The sequence below is a fragment of the Echinops telfairi genome, unplaced genomic scaffold, assembly GCF_000313985.2.
Source record: "Echinops telfairi isolate 266 unplaced genomic scaffold, ASM31398v2 ScPeMD7_7469;HRSCAF=8507_1, whole genome shotgun sequence".
NCBI classification, from domain to species: domain Eukaryota; kingdom Metazoa; phylum Chordata; class Mammalia; order Afrosoricida; family Tenrecidae; genus Echinops; species Echinops telfairi.
In genome coordinates, this window is record NW_022111373.1 from 1,230,067 (window position 1) to 1,244,637 (window position 14,571).

The 14,571-nt window shown below is 41.3% G+C and overlaps 1 protein-coding gene across 6 annotated transcripts in view; it reads left to right on the forward strand.

The window, feature by feature from the left end:
- BRD8 (bromodomain containing 8) overlaps window positions 1-14,571 on the forward strand; it is a 30,432-nt gene extending 15,861 nt beyond the window's left edge. For 4 of the 6 annotated variants that reach the window (XM_004696632.3, XM_045284998.1, XM_045284999.1 and 1 more), the window contains exons 4-22: window positions 250-299; window positions 492-614; window positions 726-806; window positions 1,198-1,262; window positions 2,704-2,840; window positions 3,372-3,590; window positions 3,988-4,132; window positions 4,926-5,135; window positions 5,515-5,795; window positions 6,150-6,602; window positions 6,874-6,967; window positions 7,173-7,219; window positions 7,957-8,171; window positions 8,525-8,617; window positions 8,808-8,876; window positions 10,063-10,240; window positions 11,835-11,939; window positions 12,518-12,562; window positions 14,174-14,571. In XM_004696632.3, coding sequence (XP_004696689.1) covers window positions 250-299; window positions 492-614; window positions 726-806; window positions 1,198-1,262; window positions 2,704-2,840; window positions 3,372-3,590; window positions 3,988-4,132; window positions 4,926-5,135; window positions 5,515-5,795; window positions 6,150-6,602; window positions 6,874-6,967; window positions 7,173-7,219; window positions 7,957-8,171; window positions 8,525-8,617; window positions 8,808-8,876; window positions 10,063-10,240; window positions 11,835-11,939; window positions 12,518-12,562; window positions 14,174-14,233 — 2,670 coding nt within the window. In that variant the 3' untranslated portion in view covers window positions 14,234-14,571. The remainder of the gene's footprint in view (window positions 1-249; window positions 300-491; window positions 615-725; window positions 807-1,197; window positions 1,263-2,703; window positions 2,841-3,371; window positions 3,591-3,987; window positions 4,133-4,925; window positions 5,136-5,514; window positions 5,796-6,149; window positions 6,603-6,873; window positions 6,968-7,172; window positions 7,220-7,956; window positions 8,172-8,524; window positions 8,618-8,807; window positions 8,877-10,062; window positions 10,241-11,834; window positions 11,940-12,517; window positions 12,563-14,173) is intronic. The other 2 variants (XM_004696633.2, XM_004696634.2) reach the window with 2 other exon arrangements.

Consider the following 14,571-nt stretch of genomic DNA (forward strand, 5'->3'; position numbering starts at 1 on the left):
GATAAACGAGGGTTCACTGTATATACAATTGATGTAGCGTTACAAGAGCCCCCAATAAAATGATCTTTTTAAAAAAAATACTTCCATCATAAGTTGGGGACTTACCTGTATGTTGAACTGTTTTGATTGAATAGTAATTTTCCCTCTAGAAATCACTCACACCTAACATGCAATTTTCTGTTTCTATTAAAACCTTGAAAAGACATTCTTTTCCATGTTTGCTAATTATATTTTCACTTTTTTCCAAAGCATTGTGCCTCTCAATATTCAGAACTTCTAGAGACAACAGAGACCCCAAAGTAAGTACAATGCCAGATATTTACTAATGTTTGCAGCTAAATCTGTGGAGAGTTGTTATTGAGGATGTTTGATTTATATAAATGGGTGAGAAAAGTATAGCAGAACTTATCTTTGATTAGGTGGTAGAAAATAAAGAGGAATAACTATTCTCTTACTCAAATGTGGAAGTTTTTCTCTTTGTTCCCCCACAGACGGAAACGAGGTGAAAAGGGGGAAGTGGTGGAAACTGTCGAAGATGTCATTGTTCGGAAACTGACTGCTGAACGAGTGGAGGAATTAAAGAAAGTCATAAAAGAAACCCAAGAAAAATATAGGTACTAGCAGAAAAAATACCAAATGATGGAAAGAAAAGGTGCAAATACATGGTACTGATCAGAATTTTTCTAAATAACATTAAAAAACCACTACTGCCTTTCTTCTTACAGAAGACTGAAAAGAGATGCAGAATTAATTCAAGCTGGACACATGGACAGCAGACTGGATGAGCTTTGCAATGACATTGCAATGTGGGTTATATTATGTTGTTCTTCTGTCTGTGCTTTCCCAACCCCTACCCTTCTCCACACTCAAGTAATTCGCTTTTATCCTCCACTTGCAATCCATTTAGACAAGGCTGGTTCTAGAAAGGAAACGTTGTCGAGTAGCGTTGTGGCTGGGAGGGGGGAATAAGTCCTAGAAGGTAATGTGATGGAACATTTCTATGTGAAAATAAAAATCAGGTCTAACTTTAAAAATGGTCCTAGTTTGTTTGGGTGAAGAACTGGGAATTAGGCAGTATATAAAAATTCCCCCTTTCTCCAGAAAGCTGCTGGGCTGGGAGTACATTTCTTGGTGAGAAAATTGAACTATGGAGAAGGTGAAGTTGACTGGCCTCTGACCCTTAAATTCCCTCTTTAGGAAAAAGAAATTGGAGGAAGAGGAAGCTGAAGTGAAGAGGAAGGCCACGGATGCTGCATATCAGGGTAAATGAAGACTGATGACTGTTTAGCAGTTAACTACATATAGTACTGCATGTTAATGACAGTTGGAAACTAGTTTTGCAACATAGAATTCACTAGTTCCAATTTATTTGCATACTTCCCCTCTCATAATCATTTCTTACCAGAATAAAAATATTCCTTAATGTGCAGGCAGAATCTCTTAAAAAATAAGCTCTGCTTAGCTCTCACTAGATTCTGAATTGACTTTTCAGAGACAAAGGCTTGGAATAAGATGTCAAGCATAGCTAATGTTTTAGTTGTTAAGCTTTTAGAAAGATTGAGGGATGCTTGTGAGCCAAAGATTGAGGGAACCAGTGAGACCTGTTCGTTTGTTGCCATCTTTTTGGTATTGTGAGCAGTGTTGAGATGAACATAGATGAGCATATGTCTGTTCATATTACAATTCTTATTTCTGTAGGGTGTATACCTAACAGAGGGATTGCTGGGTCGTAGGGAATTTCTACTACCACTTGTTTGAGGTAGCACCATATCAATTTCCCAGTGGTTATGTGTTTTTATACCAGCAGTGTATGAGGATTCCAATTTCTCAATACTCTCCTGTCCAGCATTTGTTACTTTCTGCTTTTTAAAAAAGTATTATTACTTTTCTCTCGTTATCATTAGTTTAAGGTGGTATCTCATTGTTTTGATTTTCATCTCTTAGATGGCTAGTGATTGTGATCATTTCTTCATATAGCTGTTAGCCACTTGGATGTCATCTTTGGCGAACTGTTTGTGTCCTTTGCTCGTTTTTAATTGGATTATTAGTCGTTCTCTTGTTGAGGTTGGGCAGTTTTCTATAGACTTTGGAGATTAGTTCCCAGTATCAGTGACAAAATTTTTTGCCATTCCATGGATTGTCTTTTAACTCTTGATGAAACCTTTTGATGCACCTAGGTGTCTTATTTTTAGTAGATCCCAGTCATCTACTTTGTGTTCGTTATGTTTGATAGTATGTTTATACCCTATATTTTGGCCCTACGGTTGCCCTGTTTTCCATTGGCAGTCTGTATAACTCTGGTCTTTGATCCATCTTGAGTTAATTTTTGTAATGGGGTGCGGTATAGGTCTTTTTCGTTGTTCATACAGCGATCCCCTTTTGCCAGTACCATCTGTTGAGGAGATATAATCTCATCCCCGTTTAGTGTTTTCTGACCCTTCGTCGAAGATCTGTTGTCTGTTATTCTGGGACCTTTTGGAGAGTAAACAGTTGTTTAGTGATGGCATAAGAAATGCTCTTAGGAAACATTAGACAAAAACGTTGCATCTCCCAGAAGTGATTAGGGGAAAAAAGCTTTCTACTCCAGACTTAAAATGTAGTTTTGGTCATGTGGCACCCCTACTTACCTTTTGTTACTGAACAGCAGAGTAAAGTTTCTTTCTGTTTTCTGAAAAGTTAGACACTGTTTTCTTTCTGTTTTAGCTCGTCAAGCCATAAAAACACCCCCTCGGAGGTTACCAACCTTGATGGTCCGATCTCCTATAGGTTCTGCCTCCCCCGGAGGTGATTATCCACTTGGGGACTTAACTTCAGCCACTATGGAAGAGGCCACTTCCGGGGTGAGTGTGTTTTCATCCTCAGGAATTGACCAACAAAGGGGTGATGAGCCAGCAAAGAGCTGAATGATGAGGAAACCACTTAATGATTTAGAGGCAACTTCTTATCTTGGTCTGAATGCAAAAACTTAATTTACTGTGTTTACTAAGATAACGGTGACCCTAAAAACGTTAAAGTTTGGGACCTTTAGAAAAATAGGTAAAAGACGATGCTAAGAATTTACTTCCTGAGTGTACTAGTCTTATGACATTTCCTGTTAAAATAGGGGACAGTTTCCTTATAAATACAGTATTGATAGTGCATAGGAGTTTGTATAAATTTGTGGAGTGATTGGGTCATCGTGGGTTTGAGTGGGTGGAATAGAAAAACTTGTTGAGGGAAAAAGATATGGCTGATAACAAGAAAGCTAGAGGGTTTCTGGGCAGTTCCACTCAGGACTAAAAAAGTAATAGACACATTAACCCATCCAGATTAGTAGGGAAGAACCTTCCAGAGTTTGAGAAGTCAGATAAAGGTTCTCTGTTGTCTCTTAGGTAACCCCTGGGACTTTGCCGAGTACCCCAGTCACCTCGTTTCCTGGGATTCCTGACACCCTTCCTCCAGGCTCTGCACCCTTAGAAGCCCCCATGACCCCAATAACAGATGATTCACCCCAGAAAAAGATGCTTGGACAGAAAGCAACTCCACCCCCCTCCCCTCTGCTGTCAGAGCTCTTGAAGAAGGGCAGCCTCCTGCCTACTAGCCCCAGACTGGTATGGAGACTTCTGTGGGTGTTTGAGAGCTGTGGTGATTTAGTACTTGGAAGGGAGTGCCTGGGACCTAAACTATGACATGGGGGAAAAAAAGTTCAAAAGAGGAAAAGTCTCTTAGTTAAAAGTGAATTAAAAGGAAAATATATATATATATATATATACACTTAAGCTGATCGTCTCCTTGGGTTCTGAGGTATCTGAACCGCAATTATTTTGGTTGTCTTCCCTAGAAAACTCTTGTCAAGAAAGGTTGAAAATTATAGTTTAGAGAATTTCCTTTGGGTCTGAAAGAATTTTCTTAGTTTTCATGAAGTTTGGTCAACTGCTGACCTTTTTTTAGGAAGTGGTAGCAATGGAAACCTTGAGTGTAGCCTTCACCTCTGTTCTTGCCTGGTAGGTCAGTGAAAATGAAATGGCTGTGACTTCTGGCCACCTGAACAGTACAGGTGTCCTCCTGGAGGTAGGCGGGGTGCTTCCTGTGATACATGGTGGGGAGATGCAGCCAACACCCAACACTGTTGCAGCCTCCCCTGCCGCCTCAGGTAAGTCACCGGTTTCCCCCTGTCTACTTCCGAGATGTTGGCCATAACACTGACTGCTCTGGGTTTCCTAGTGTTTGATACTAAGTAGTTGCCTGTCCGAGATTTAAACTTCAACCTTGGAGCTATACTTTACCTCTTTTACACATAGATGGTAAATTCATTCCATCCTTAAGATAAGGATAACCCTGTATGACCACAGTGTAGATATTGATGAGGGAAGTGATGAAGTTAATGGTTGCTTTTCCGGGACTTGTAAAATCACAGAAAGATGATAAACAGATTATATAACAGGGGAACAAAATTTGGACCAGAGAACTGGATTGGCATCCATTGAATTTGTAGCTCTTGAACCTCCGTTTCCTCTTATTAATTGCAAATGTTAGTATGTACTTGACAAGGATGTATTATTAAATGAAGTAGAAAATGTGGGGGAAATAAGCTTTGTACATTATTTTATAACCACTAGGTATTAGTATTCAATGCTGAACTTTGGCAGAAATGGCAGATTTATTTGTACCAGTATTTTTGTTGTTTGTTATAATTGAATTTTCCTCTAAGGAAAAATTGCTACTCAGTTTTCATATACATTTTACGTTCTAGAGTTTTGACTCACTCTTCACTTGGAGGAACTAGTTACTACATAATTGAAGAAAGTAAGGGGACAGATAGCTTATTCAACATAAGAGTTGCTTTCAACCTTTGAAATATAAAAATTTCTTGGTTGAGTCTTAAAGTGGCTTCTTATTCATGTGCTTTCTTCTTCCCTCATTTTGTGTACCTCTTTGTCTGTTAGGTGCTCCCACTCTTTCCCGGCTTTTAGAAGCTGGTCCTACACAGTTCACCACACCTCTTGCTTCCTTCACTACTGTTGCCAGTGAGCCTCCAGTTAAACTTGTGCCACCCCCTGTAGAGTCTGTGTCCCAGGCTACCATTGTCATGATGCCTGCGCTGCCAGCACCATCCTCTGCTCCGGCTGTCTCCACTCCGGAGAGTGTAGCTCCAGGTGCGTCCCTGACCCACGCCCTGAGCAGCCACTAGATCCAAATTTCATGTTGAGCTTCAGTCAGAGGAAGGTCAAGAAGAGCATCAATTCCAGTTCAGATGCTTCTGTTCTCCATAGATGTATGTCATCTTTGTCCTGAGAGAAAGCAAGAATGTGGGAATAAATGGGTGGGCACTTAAGTGTTTGGGGAAAATGTGAATATGAGAGGAATAAGGAATGTTATTCTCACCTTTCAAAATAAAATGGGGGGAAAGGAAATAACTTTCTGAGCCAAACTGTTGGGGGTACTGAACATCTGTCTACAGCTTTGATGTGATCTCCAAGTAATCACTTGGTACCTAATACAATTCTGAGACGCTTTTCTTTTCCTGTTATTAAGTGAGTCAGCCTGACACTTGTGTTCCTATGGAGACTGTGGGAGATCCACATACTGTGACTGTTTCCATGGATAGCAATGAAATCTCCATGATCATCAATTCTATCAAAGAAGAATGTTTCCGTTCAGGGGTAGCAGAGGCCCCTGGAGGATCAAAGGCTCCCAGCATTGATGGGAAGGAAGATTTAGATTTAGCTGAGAAGATGGATATTGCTGTATCTTACACAGGTGAAGAGCTGGACTTTGAGACTGTTGGAGATATCATTGCCATCATTGAGGACAAGGTAACTATTCAGCAAAATCCAAAAGAATCTTCCATAGGTCTTACATAAGCTTCTCGTATTGCATCTAGTTGTGAGAATTATTTAAGAAACAAGCAAACAAACACCCACTCCTGCTCCTGTTTTTCTCCATCTCTGTATTCCCAAAGAAAGCCTGTTGGTACTGACATGCTAATCATCTCCTCAGCCATCCTATGCCACTGGTTTGTCCAGAACAGGTATTTGTCTGTTGGTTGCTTCTACTACATGGAGGAGTTGGAGAGAAGCTGCAGATTCAGGCCATCTCATTTGATGCTAACAGGATTAAGGGATGTGGGCTTTCTTCTGTGACTTCAATAGTCTGTGTTTATGGGACAGGTAGATGATCATCCTGAAGTGTTGGATGTAGCAGCAGTGGAAGCAGCACTGTCATTCTGTGAAGAGAATGATGATCCTCAATCCTTGCCTGGCCCCTGGGAGCATCCTATCCAACAGGAACGGGACAAGCCAGTACCACTCCCTGTACCCGAGATGACAGTCAAGCAAGAGAGGCTGGACTTTGAGGATACAGAAAACAAGGGAATCCATGAATTGGTGAACATCAGAGAATCCAGCGTTGAGATCAAGGTGGAGCCTACGGAACCAGAGCAAGGCATTTCAGGGGCTGAAATAGTAGCTGGGGTTGTCCCTGCCATAAGTATGGAGCCACCAGAACTTAGGAGTCAAGACATAGACGAAGACCCCAGAAGTACTGCAACTGGAGAGATGACCGAAGCAGATGTTTCTAGTGGGAAAGGCGATGAGACTCCACTTACAACTGTGAAGACAGAGGTATGGAGTAGGGGTTGGGAAAGATGAAGGGTTATATATCTTAAGTAAAAAGTGACAGTGAAGGCTTTCATTACATTCCCCAGTTCTGGCATGTTTTTGTCCAAAGTCCACAGGTTGTGATGAGTAGTATACTTGTCCTATTCCATTAGAATTATGTTACATGAGTAGGACTTAGAATATCTTCTGTGGTTCTCATTCTCACTGAAGAATAAAATTGTTGAGCCTTGGTGGTTTACCCGTCCTTAGGGTATGTGTTCTCTTTGGTCTTCAGGCATCTCCTGAGAGCATATTGTCTCCATCACATGGCTCAAATCCCATTGAAGATCCATTAGAAGCAGAGACCCAGCACAAGTTTGAAATGTCAGGTAAATAATCAGACAAGAAAATCTTTACCCTGTAACTAATTAACCTGAGAGATTTGCTTTGGCTTCTGAGGGATTGTGGGTTGTGGGCGAGCAAAGGAGTTAGAACAGGTCAGCATGGAAAGGGAGAGCTGCAGCAGATGATGGTCCATAGGAAGGGGAAGGCTAAGGTGGAAAAATCTTCAGGTAGTCTCTCTCTCCTCTGCAGACTCATTGAAAGAAGAATCAGAGACTATCTTTGGAAGCCAGATAAAGGTATTTCAGACTTTTCTGTATTCGTTTTGCCATGTGACTAGATTTTCCTTAATGAATGTCCGTAAACTCACATCTTTTTTCTTTGCGATGAGACTGGTTAAGGAGTTGCATGGAGAAAAGGAGTAAGTAGGTAGTCGGGCATAGTGGGAGTGCATTGGCAAAATGTGTTGTCTGAGTTTCTGAACATCATGCGGACCTTTCTGTACATACAGTGCACAAAGAATCTTTGATAAACTTAGAATGATTTAGAGAGAATTGGGATATTAGAGCCAGGGAGGAAAACATGCTAGAAATCATAGTAAGATTATTAAAAGAGAATCACACAAAATTACATCTTTAGAATTAATAAAGCGGCAGTAACAGAGACTAATTAGTATGATGTGAGCTTTCTCCATCAGAGAAGACACAAAGTAAAAACTATTTTTGATAACTTTGTACCCAGGGTCAGAGTTCCTCTCAAGAGCAAGGGGAAAGAAGGAACGCATCTTTAGCTTAGCCTTAAGTAAGTAGCTTTTTTTTTCCACCCCTCCTCCTGTTTACAAAGAACCTGGGTCTTATTCTTTGCCCAGGTTTTAAATTTCCTTTCTTGGTCCATCAGTGTCTGTAAATAGTTGGCAGTATGAGTGATAGAGGGCTCAGTCAGGAAACAGTGTGAGGCCATTTCTAAACTGAACTAACCCAGGAGACATGTTTAGATAGCTTGGCTTGCATTTATTGACTGAAGCACACTGTCTAAGGATGCCACAGGTGACGAGGAGGAGGAAGATGGAGTCAGTGAAGCAGCCAGCCTAGAGGAGCCCAAGGAAGAAGATCAAGGGGAAGGCTATTTGTCAGAAATGGATAATGAGCCTCCTGTGAGTGAGAGTGATGATGGCTTTAGTATCCACAATGCTACACTGCAGTCCCACACACTGGCAGACTCCATCCCCAGCAGCCCTGCGTCTTCACAGTTGTGAGTATCTGGAATTCTTTCTTTGAGGTCAGACATTGAGAGTCAGAAGTAGACGAGGATCTTTTCTCTAGTCTGCTTTTTTCATCTTTCCGTTTGGGGCCTGGAATAAAAGTTGACAAGAAACATAAGGACTTTTTCAGGAGAAAGCTTTGATGATCTCTCATAAAGATTTTAGCCTAGAAAACCCTACAGGGGCAATTCTACCGTCACATGATACCACCATGAGTGGGTAACAATCTGAGTGTATGTAACAAAAGCAACATTAATTGGGTGGTGTAGGCATAGGGGAGTAAAGAAGTATTAGGGCTTTCTATACGTATCTAGTGAGACTCCCTTTATCTCTTTACCTTCAGCTCTGTCTGTAGTGAGGATCAGGAAGCAATTCAGGCACAGAAAATATGGAAGAAAGCTATCATGCTTGTATGGAGAGCTGCAGCTAATCATAGGTGAGTGAACTTTTCCAGTCCAGGAGAGACATTTTCTCCTGTTGATCCTCATTATTGGTGACAGATAAGTCCAAGTAGGCTTCTTTGGGACTATTAGAGATGTCTCTTAAAACCTTCAGCTACTTAAGCAAGTTCCCTCACAAACTTGTGGAGAGTAGGTTGGTAATTGGATCTTAATTTTTTTGGATAGGTATGCCAATGTATTCCTGCAACCTGTAACAGATGACATAGCACCCGGCTACCATAGCATTGTACAGAGGTAAGCTGTGGTCTGTCTAGCATGCTAGCTTAAATGATTTAAAAGTTGCGCAATCCAACAGAAAAGTGGATAAAGGGAACCATCGGTCAGTGTAAGACATGAAAAAATAATAATTTATGAATTATCAAGGGTTCGGGAGGGAGGAAGGGAAAAATGAGGAGCTGATATTAAGGGCTCAAGTAGAAAGAAAATGTTTTGAAAATGATGATGGCAACATATGTACAAATGTGCTTGACACAGTGGATGAATGTATGGAATGTGATAAGAGCTGTATGAGCCCCCAATAAAATGATTTTTTTTAAAAATGGCAACAAATGTAAAAATGTGCTTGACCCAATGGATGTATGTATGTATTGTGAAAAGAGCTGTATGAGCCTCCAATAAAATGAAAAAAAAAAGCAAACAAAAAAAATCTGTCCAGTCTTAGTGAATTTTTGCTTTTAGATCATTTAATGCAAATTTTTTTCAAATGTGTTTATATGATTGGGCTGCATTGGGCTACAATCCACAAGGTCAGCAGTTTGAAACCAGCAGCCACTCTAGAGCAGTGGTTCTCAGCCTTCCTAATGCCGCGACCCTTTCATACAGTTTCTCGTGTTGTGGTGACCCCCAACCATAAAATTATTTTCGTTGCTACTTCATAACTAATTTTGCTCCTGTTGTGAATCAGGCGACCCCTGTGACAGAGTTGTTCGATCTCCAAAGGGGTCATGACCCACAGGTTGGGAACCACTGCTCTAGAGAAAGACAAGGTTTTGTACACTTGTAAAGAGTTAGTCTCAGAAAACCATAGGGGGCCCTTTTTGCCTGTCCTGTAGGGTTGCTCTGATTCAGAATTGACTCGATGGCAGTAAGGGTGTTTTTATTTTTTGTTTTTAAGGATGTCCAAGTGCTAACCTAACCATTCCAATCAGTACCTGTATAATAACCTCTGATAATCTATGACAGTTAACTTTTTATTACTGTTCTCAATAGTTAATTATACAGACTGACTCTCCTCCCCTCATACTTCCTCTCCCCCACAGAGGATGTTAGGTATATTTTGGGGCGGGGGGGAATTGGTGATTTGAGTCCTGGCAGCTGGGACCAAAGGGATATATGAGAAGTCATACATGGACAGTGTATTCAGAGATTTAAGGTGTGACTTTTCTTATCTCTATGGCCGTTTACCCCGTTCCTCTTTTAGGCCTATGGATTTGTCAACTATTAAGAAAAACATTGAAAATGGACTAATTCGCAGCACAGCTGAATTTCAGCGTGACATCATGCTGATGTTTCAGAATGCTGTGATGTACAATAGCTCAGACCATGATGTCTATCACATGGCAGTAGAGATGCAGCGAGATGTCTTGGAGCAGATCCAGGTACTTTGAGAATCCTTAGTGTTTTAGCAAGGATGAAATGAAATTACTTGAAGCAAAAAATTCACCGTGTTGCTAGGAAGGGGTGCTATGATTTCCCCTTGAAATAGCCAGTCGGACACAGGAGCATAAGTTTGTTCTTGCTTAATTCATGCAGGTTTTCTTTGGTTGGTAAAAGAGTTGGAGAGTGTTTTTTCTTTCTTGAACAAGTATGTTCCGTTTCCTTGTGTTAAAAGGAATGGCAGAGGTGTCTGATTTCTTAACTTCATGAAGGAGAGAGAATCACCATCAGCCTAAAGCTGATTCATATGAAGCTGAGGTCAGACGTCCTGCTTTTTCCAACCTTTTTACCAGTTCTGATACCACCTGCCCGTCACATGACACTCTCCTTTGCAAAATTTCATTGCAATGGCCATAAGGAACTCAGAGAAGTTACAATTCAGAATTGAACAACTCAGGATAGAGTTCTTCAGGACAGCCCCTTGGTTCCTTGGGCTTCTTGTGGTCCCAGACTTTGCCCCACAACAGCAAGTTTTTATCATCTTTAGCTCCACAGATAAGTACACAGAGGAACCCCACTCCACCTGTAAGTGTTGGCCGGAAGAAGCTCAGCTCTCTCATTGTGAGCTGGGAAACCAACTGGACCATCTCTTGCCAGTCACCTGGTTCTTCTGCCCCGCTGCCACCCATTCTTTGCCACTGCTTCTCACCCTCTCTCATTGTCTCTGGTACTGGGTCCAGGAGGATATCAGCACAGGGATCCCAGGTCCAAAGGACATGCTCTACTTATAGCTTTTCTTTCTTGATGGTAGTGAGGTCCCCCCCTTTTGCTTCTGGTATGGGTTCTTTTAAGCTTAGCGGAATGACAAAACGGACCAATCCCCTTGTTTTAGGGTCTCATGTACAGTATTTGCATTTTTCTATCCCTTCAAGGATGTCAATCACCGTATTAGAATTTTCAGCAAACTAGTCAATCCTCTTGGTGGGCCACAAGCACCTGGTTTACATAGACATACTCAATCATTTCTGGGAAATTACAAGACCATGATGAGAAAGACCTTATAAGAGCAATGTGTTGTGCTACACTTTATTTCTAAAATGATGACTATACATAAATTTTAAATTTATGTTAACATTGGTACATTGTAAACATTTGACAACTAGTTTCTTCTTACTCTTTCATTACAGATAACGTACTATGCTGTAGTTGCAAGGGTGACTACTCTTGGGGAGATTGAACTTGAAGAAATGTTATTTATCATTGCAAAGATAGCCAGATAAATTGCTTAATGATCTTCAGTTCATCCATTTGTTATCCCTGTTCTCATTTTTAGAGTGTAGAGAGTTTGTTACTGTACTATAGCCCACAAAAGTTTAGGGACATTTGAGATTTTCAGAGTTCTTTAACATGTCTGTTGTGACAACTAGAGTTAAAATCTAATATAGTAGAGGAGGAAAAATTAATATAGTGAACTTCCAAATAAGTACTCAAGTGCTATTTGCAGGTTACCAGATACAGTCCTAATCATAAAGCTTAAAGTATCTTTAAGTCTTCCCTACTCAGTTAAGTTGTTAGGACCTCCTTTTTTCCCTGCAGCAATTCCTGGCTACGCAGTTGATTATGCAAACATCCGAATCTGGGATCAGTGCTAAAAGTCTTCGAGGGAGAGATTCTACTCGTAAACAGGATTCTTCAGAGAAGGTGAGGAGACCAGGAAAGAGCCTATTGGCCAGTGTTCTAGTGATAGAAGTCTGAAGCTTCCAAGAGCTGTGTTTCTGCTTTGTTCTGCTAAGCATATGCTGTATATTCCAGTGGTGTACAGACACATAGGTCTTTAAGATTTTGGCAATTTAAAATCAGAGATCTCTGAAAAATTTAGAAGTTAAATCTATTAGGAACGTTTAGGTGTCTGGGTGTTATGTAGGCTACTCCTCATTTAAATCCCTGGCATTCTCCTCTTAGCATGGGGATTGTTTACTCCCCTCCAAACACTGAAGAAACCTGCGTGGCTCGGCACATTCCCACAGAAACTGTGAGCTGAGTGAATGAATTATTAATGCCTGTGGAGAAGGTGTGGGAAATAGCTTGGAGCTGTTGGAGGCTGCCAGTTTCTGTACAGAGACACATGGCCAGATTGCTTTTGGATCTCTTTCTTCTTATTCTTGAGTTTTAAAATTTTGTCTGTGTGTATGGTGCTTGTGTCTCTGTCTTGAGGTTTGGGGTGCTTGTGGCTGAGAGTTTCCGTGGAACCTGATCAGTGTTTGTTTGTCCTCTAACAGGACAGTGTCCCCATGGGCTCTCCTGCCTTCCTTCTCTCTCTCTTTGTAAGTATTGAATGGCTGCAAGGGGTGGTGTTGCCATAAAGATGCTCTGCTCCTGCTGTGGGTGGGTGCAGAGGGAAACCCAACATGCAGACTGTGGCAATGGCTTCAGTGTCTATTTAGTCAGGTCATTGGATAAGAAACTGTCTGTTCTTCTGCATTCCTATTCTTGCTGCATGTGTGTGTATGTGGGCTGAGTAGAGACTGTTTATGAGGTTACTGGGCTAAATGAGGTATTTTGGGTGTATAGAATCTAGGGTGTATCTGCTAATTATTATCTTACAAACAGAAGGTTGTTGAGATCAGCAGCTGCTAAGCTGGCTTTTAAAAGTATTCCTCATACTGGCAGATACTTGGCACATAGTTTTTCTCTTCTAAAATTATGTTGCAAGACTGCTGCCTAACAAACTCAGTAAAATATAAACTAAAGATTAAAAATAAATAAAAGATTTCAATAGCAATGACCACTACATATAGTAGTGGTTGGTCAAAATTAGCTACTTAGTAGGGCTATCCTAAAGGCTTACATTCTTTTCCCGCATGGATTAAATGACCCTCTGACTGTTGCTCATTATGGGACAGTGAGGCATGATACAGTGGTACAGGCTAGAAAACTACTGTTTGCAAACTCATTAGATAATCTATTGGGGTCTTATTTTCATCTGTGTGATGGAGTTAATATAATGGGGTACCTGTCCAGTCTACCTCACAGGGATGATGTGAGAACAAAATGAGATACTAGGTATGGAAACGGCTTTTAAAAATTATTAAAGTGTTATACAGTGCAAGGTGGTATATTTATTCTTAGTGTTTGCCTCTTAAAAGCAACTTATGTTATTGAATTCTAAACATATTAGAATCCTTGCATATTCAAAGTGTAAAAATGGCCTGGCCCAGCAAAAGTGTTCACAAGTTCATCTTGCCTACAGGCCCCTAGTCTGTAGCAGACAGAACACTATAATCTCTGTTCTTTCTCATTGGCCTGCATCAGTGACTCTGGATCCCCAAGCAATTGGCTGGCTGTTGCAAGGCTGGTTAATAGTATCTAACTTTTATCTATTGAAGACAGCAAAGTATTGCACAGGATGAAGGAGCTGGGCTGCAGGGAGAGAGCAGCAGATGGAAAGAAGCCTTCTGATTGCCCTGATCTCATGGAAAGCAACTGTCAGGAGGTGCTAGGGAACTAGTGCCAGGGTCAGTCTGCAGGAAAGGCCTTTCTTATAGGGACCAACAGCTGGACAGGTACGTTAGCCAAGAACCTCACTTCCCACTGCCCTTTCTAACTTTCCCACCTTTCTCACTCTTTCTGTTCCTTTGCACATGATTTGGGGACTGGGTGGGATCACTAATAGTCATTCTGTGGGACCCCCACATGAATTCCAGCAACCTCTGGTGGGCACGAGTGAGATACTCTGGCAGTTCCTCTCACACATTACTAGGTGCTCTATACCCAATCCTTAGAAAGACAAATATGTCCTCTCACACCCCTGGATCTTTCTTCTGATTCTCTGCCCTCCCCCAACAAACCAAATCCCAGTATTCTTCATGTTGCACCTTCTCTGGTCCACCCTAACCAACTCCCTCATGCCCTTTCTTTGTCTGCCTGCCATCTAGGATGGGGGAACCAGGGGGCGACGCTGTGCCATTGAAGCAGATATGAAGATGAAGAAGTGACGAATGACTTCTTCAGAGGCTTCAGAAGACGACCTTTGTGCCGAACCTGAATGGAAGTGAACAAGATAGAGCTTGGGCTCTTAGGCCCAGATTCAGACAAGTGGGAGTTACAGAAGAATTGGCACCTGGGCCACGTGATATGAGCTGGAAACTCTGTCAGAGAGTAGAAGTAGCCCAATTGCCTGTTTTAGGGCAACAGTTAAGGCCTGTAATTAATGTCCTAATGTGTATCTAGCAGATTGTGGCTAGTTTATACTGTCTTGTGAAGTGTACAGACTTTTTAAAAACTTGTGAAGTGTTCGTGCATACAATAAATTCTGGAAGAAAAGAAAATTTTA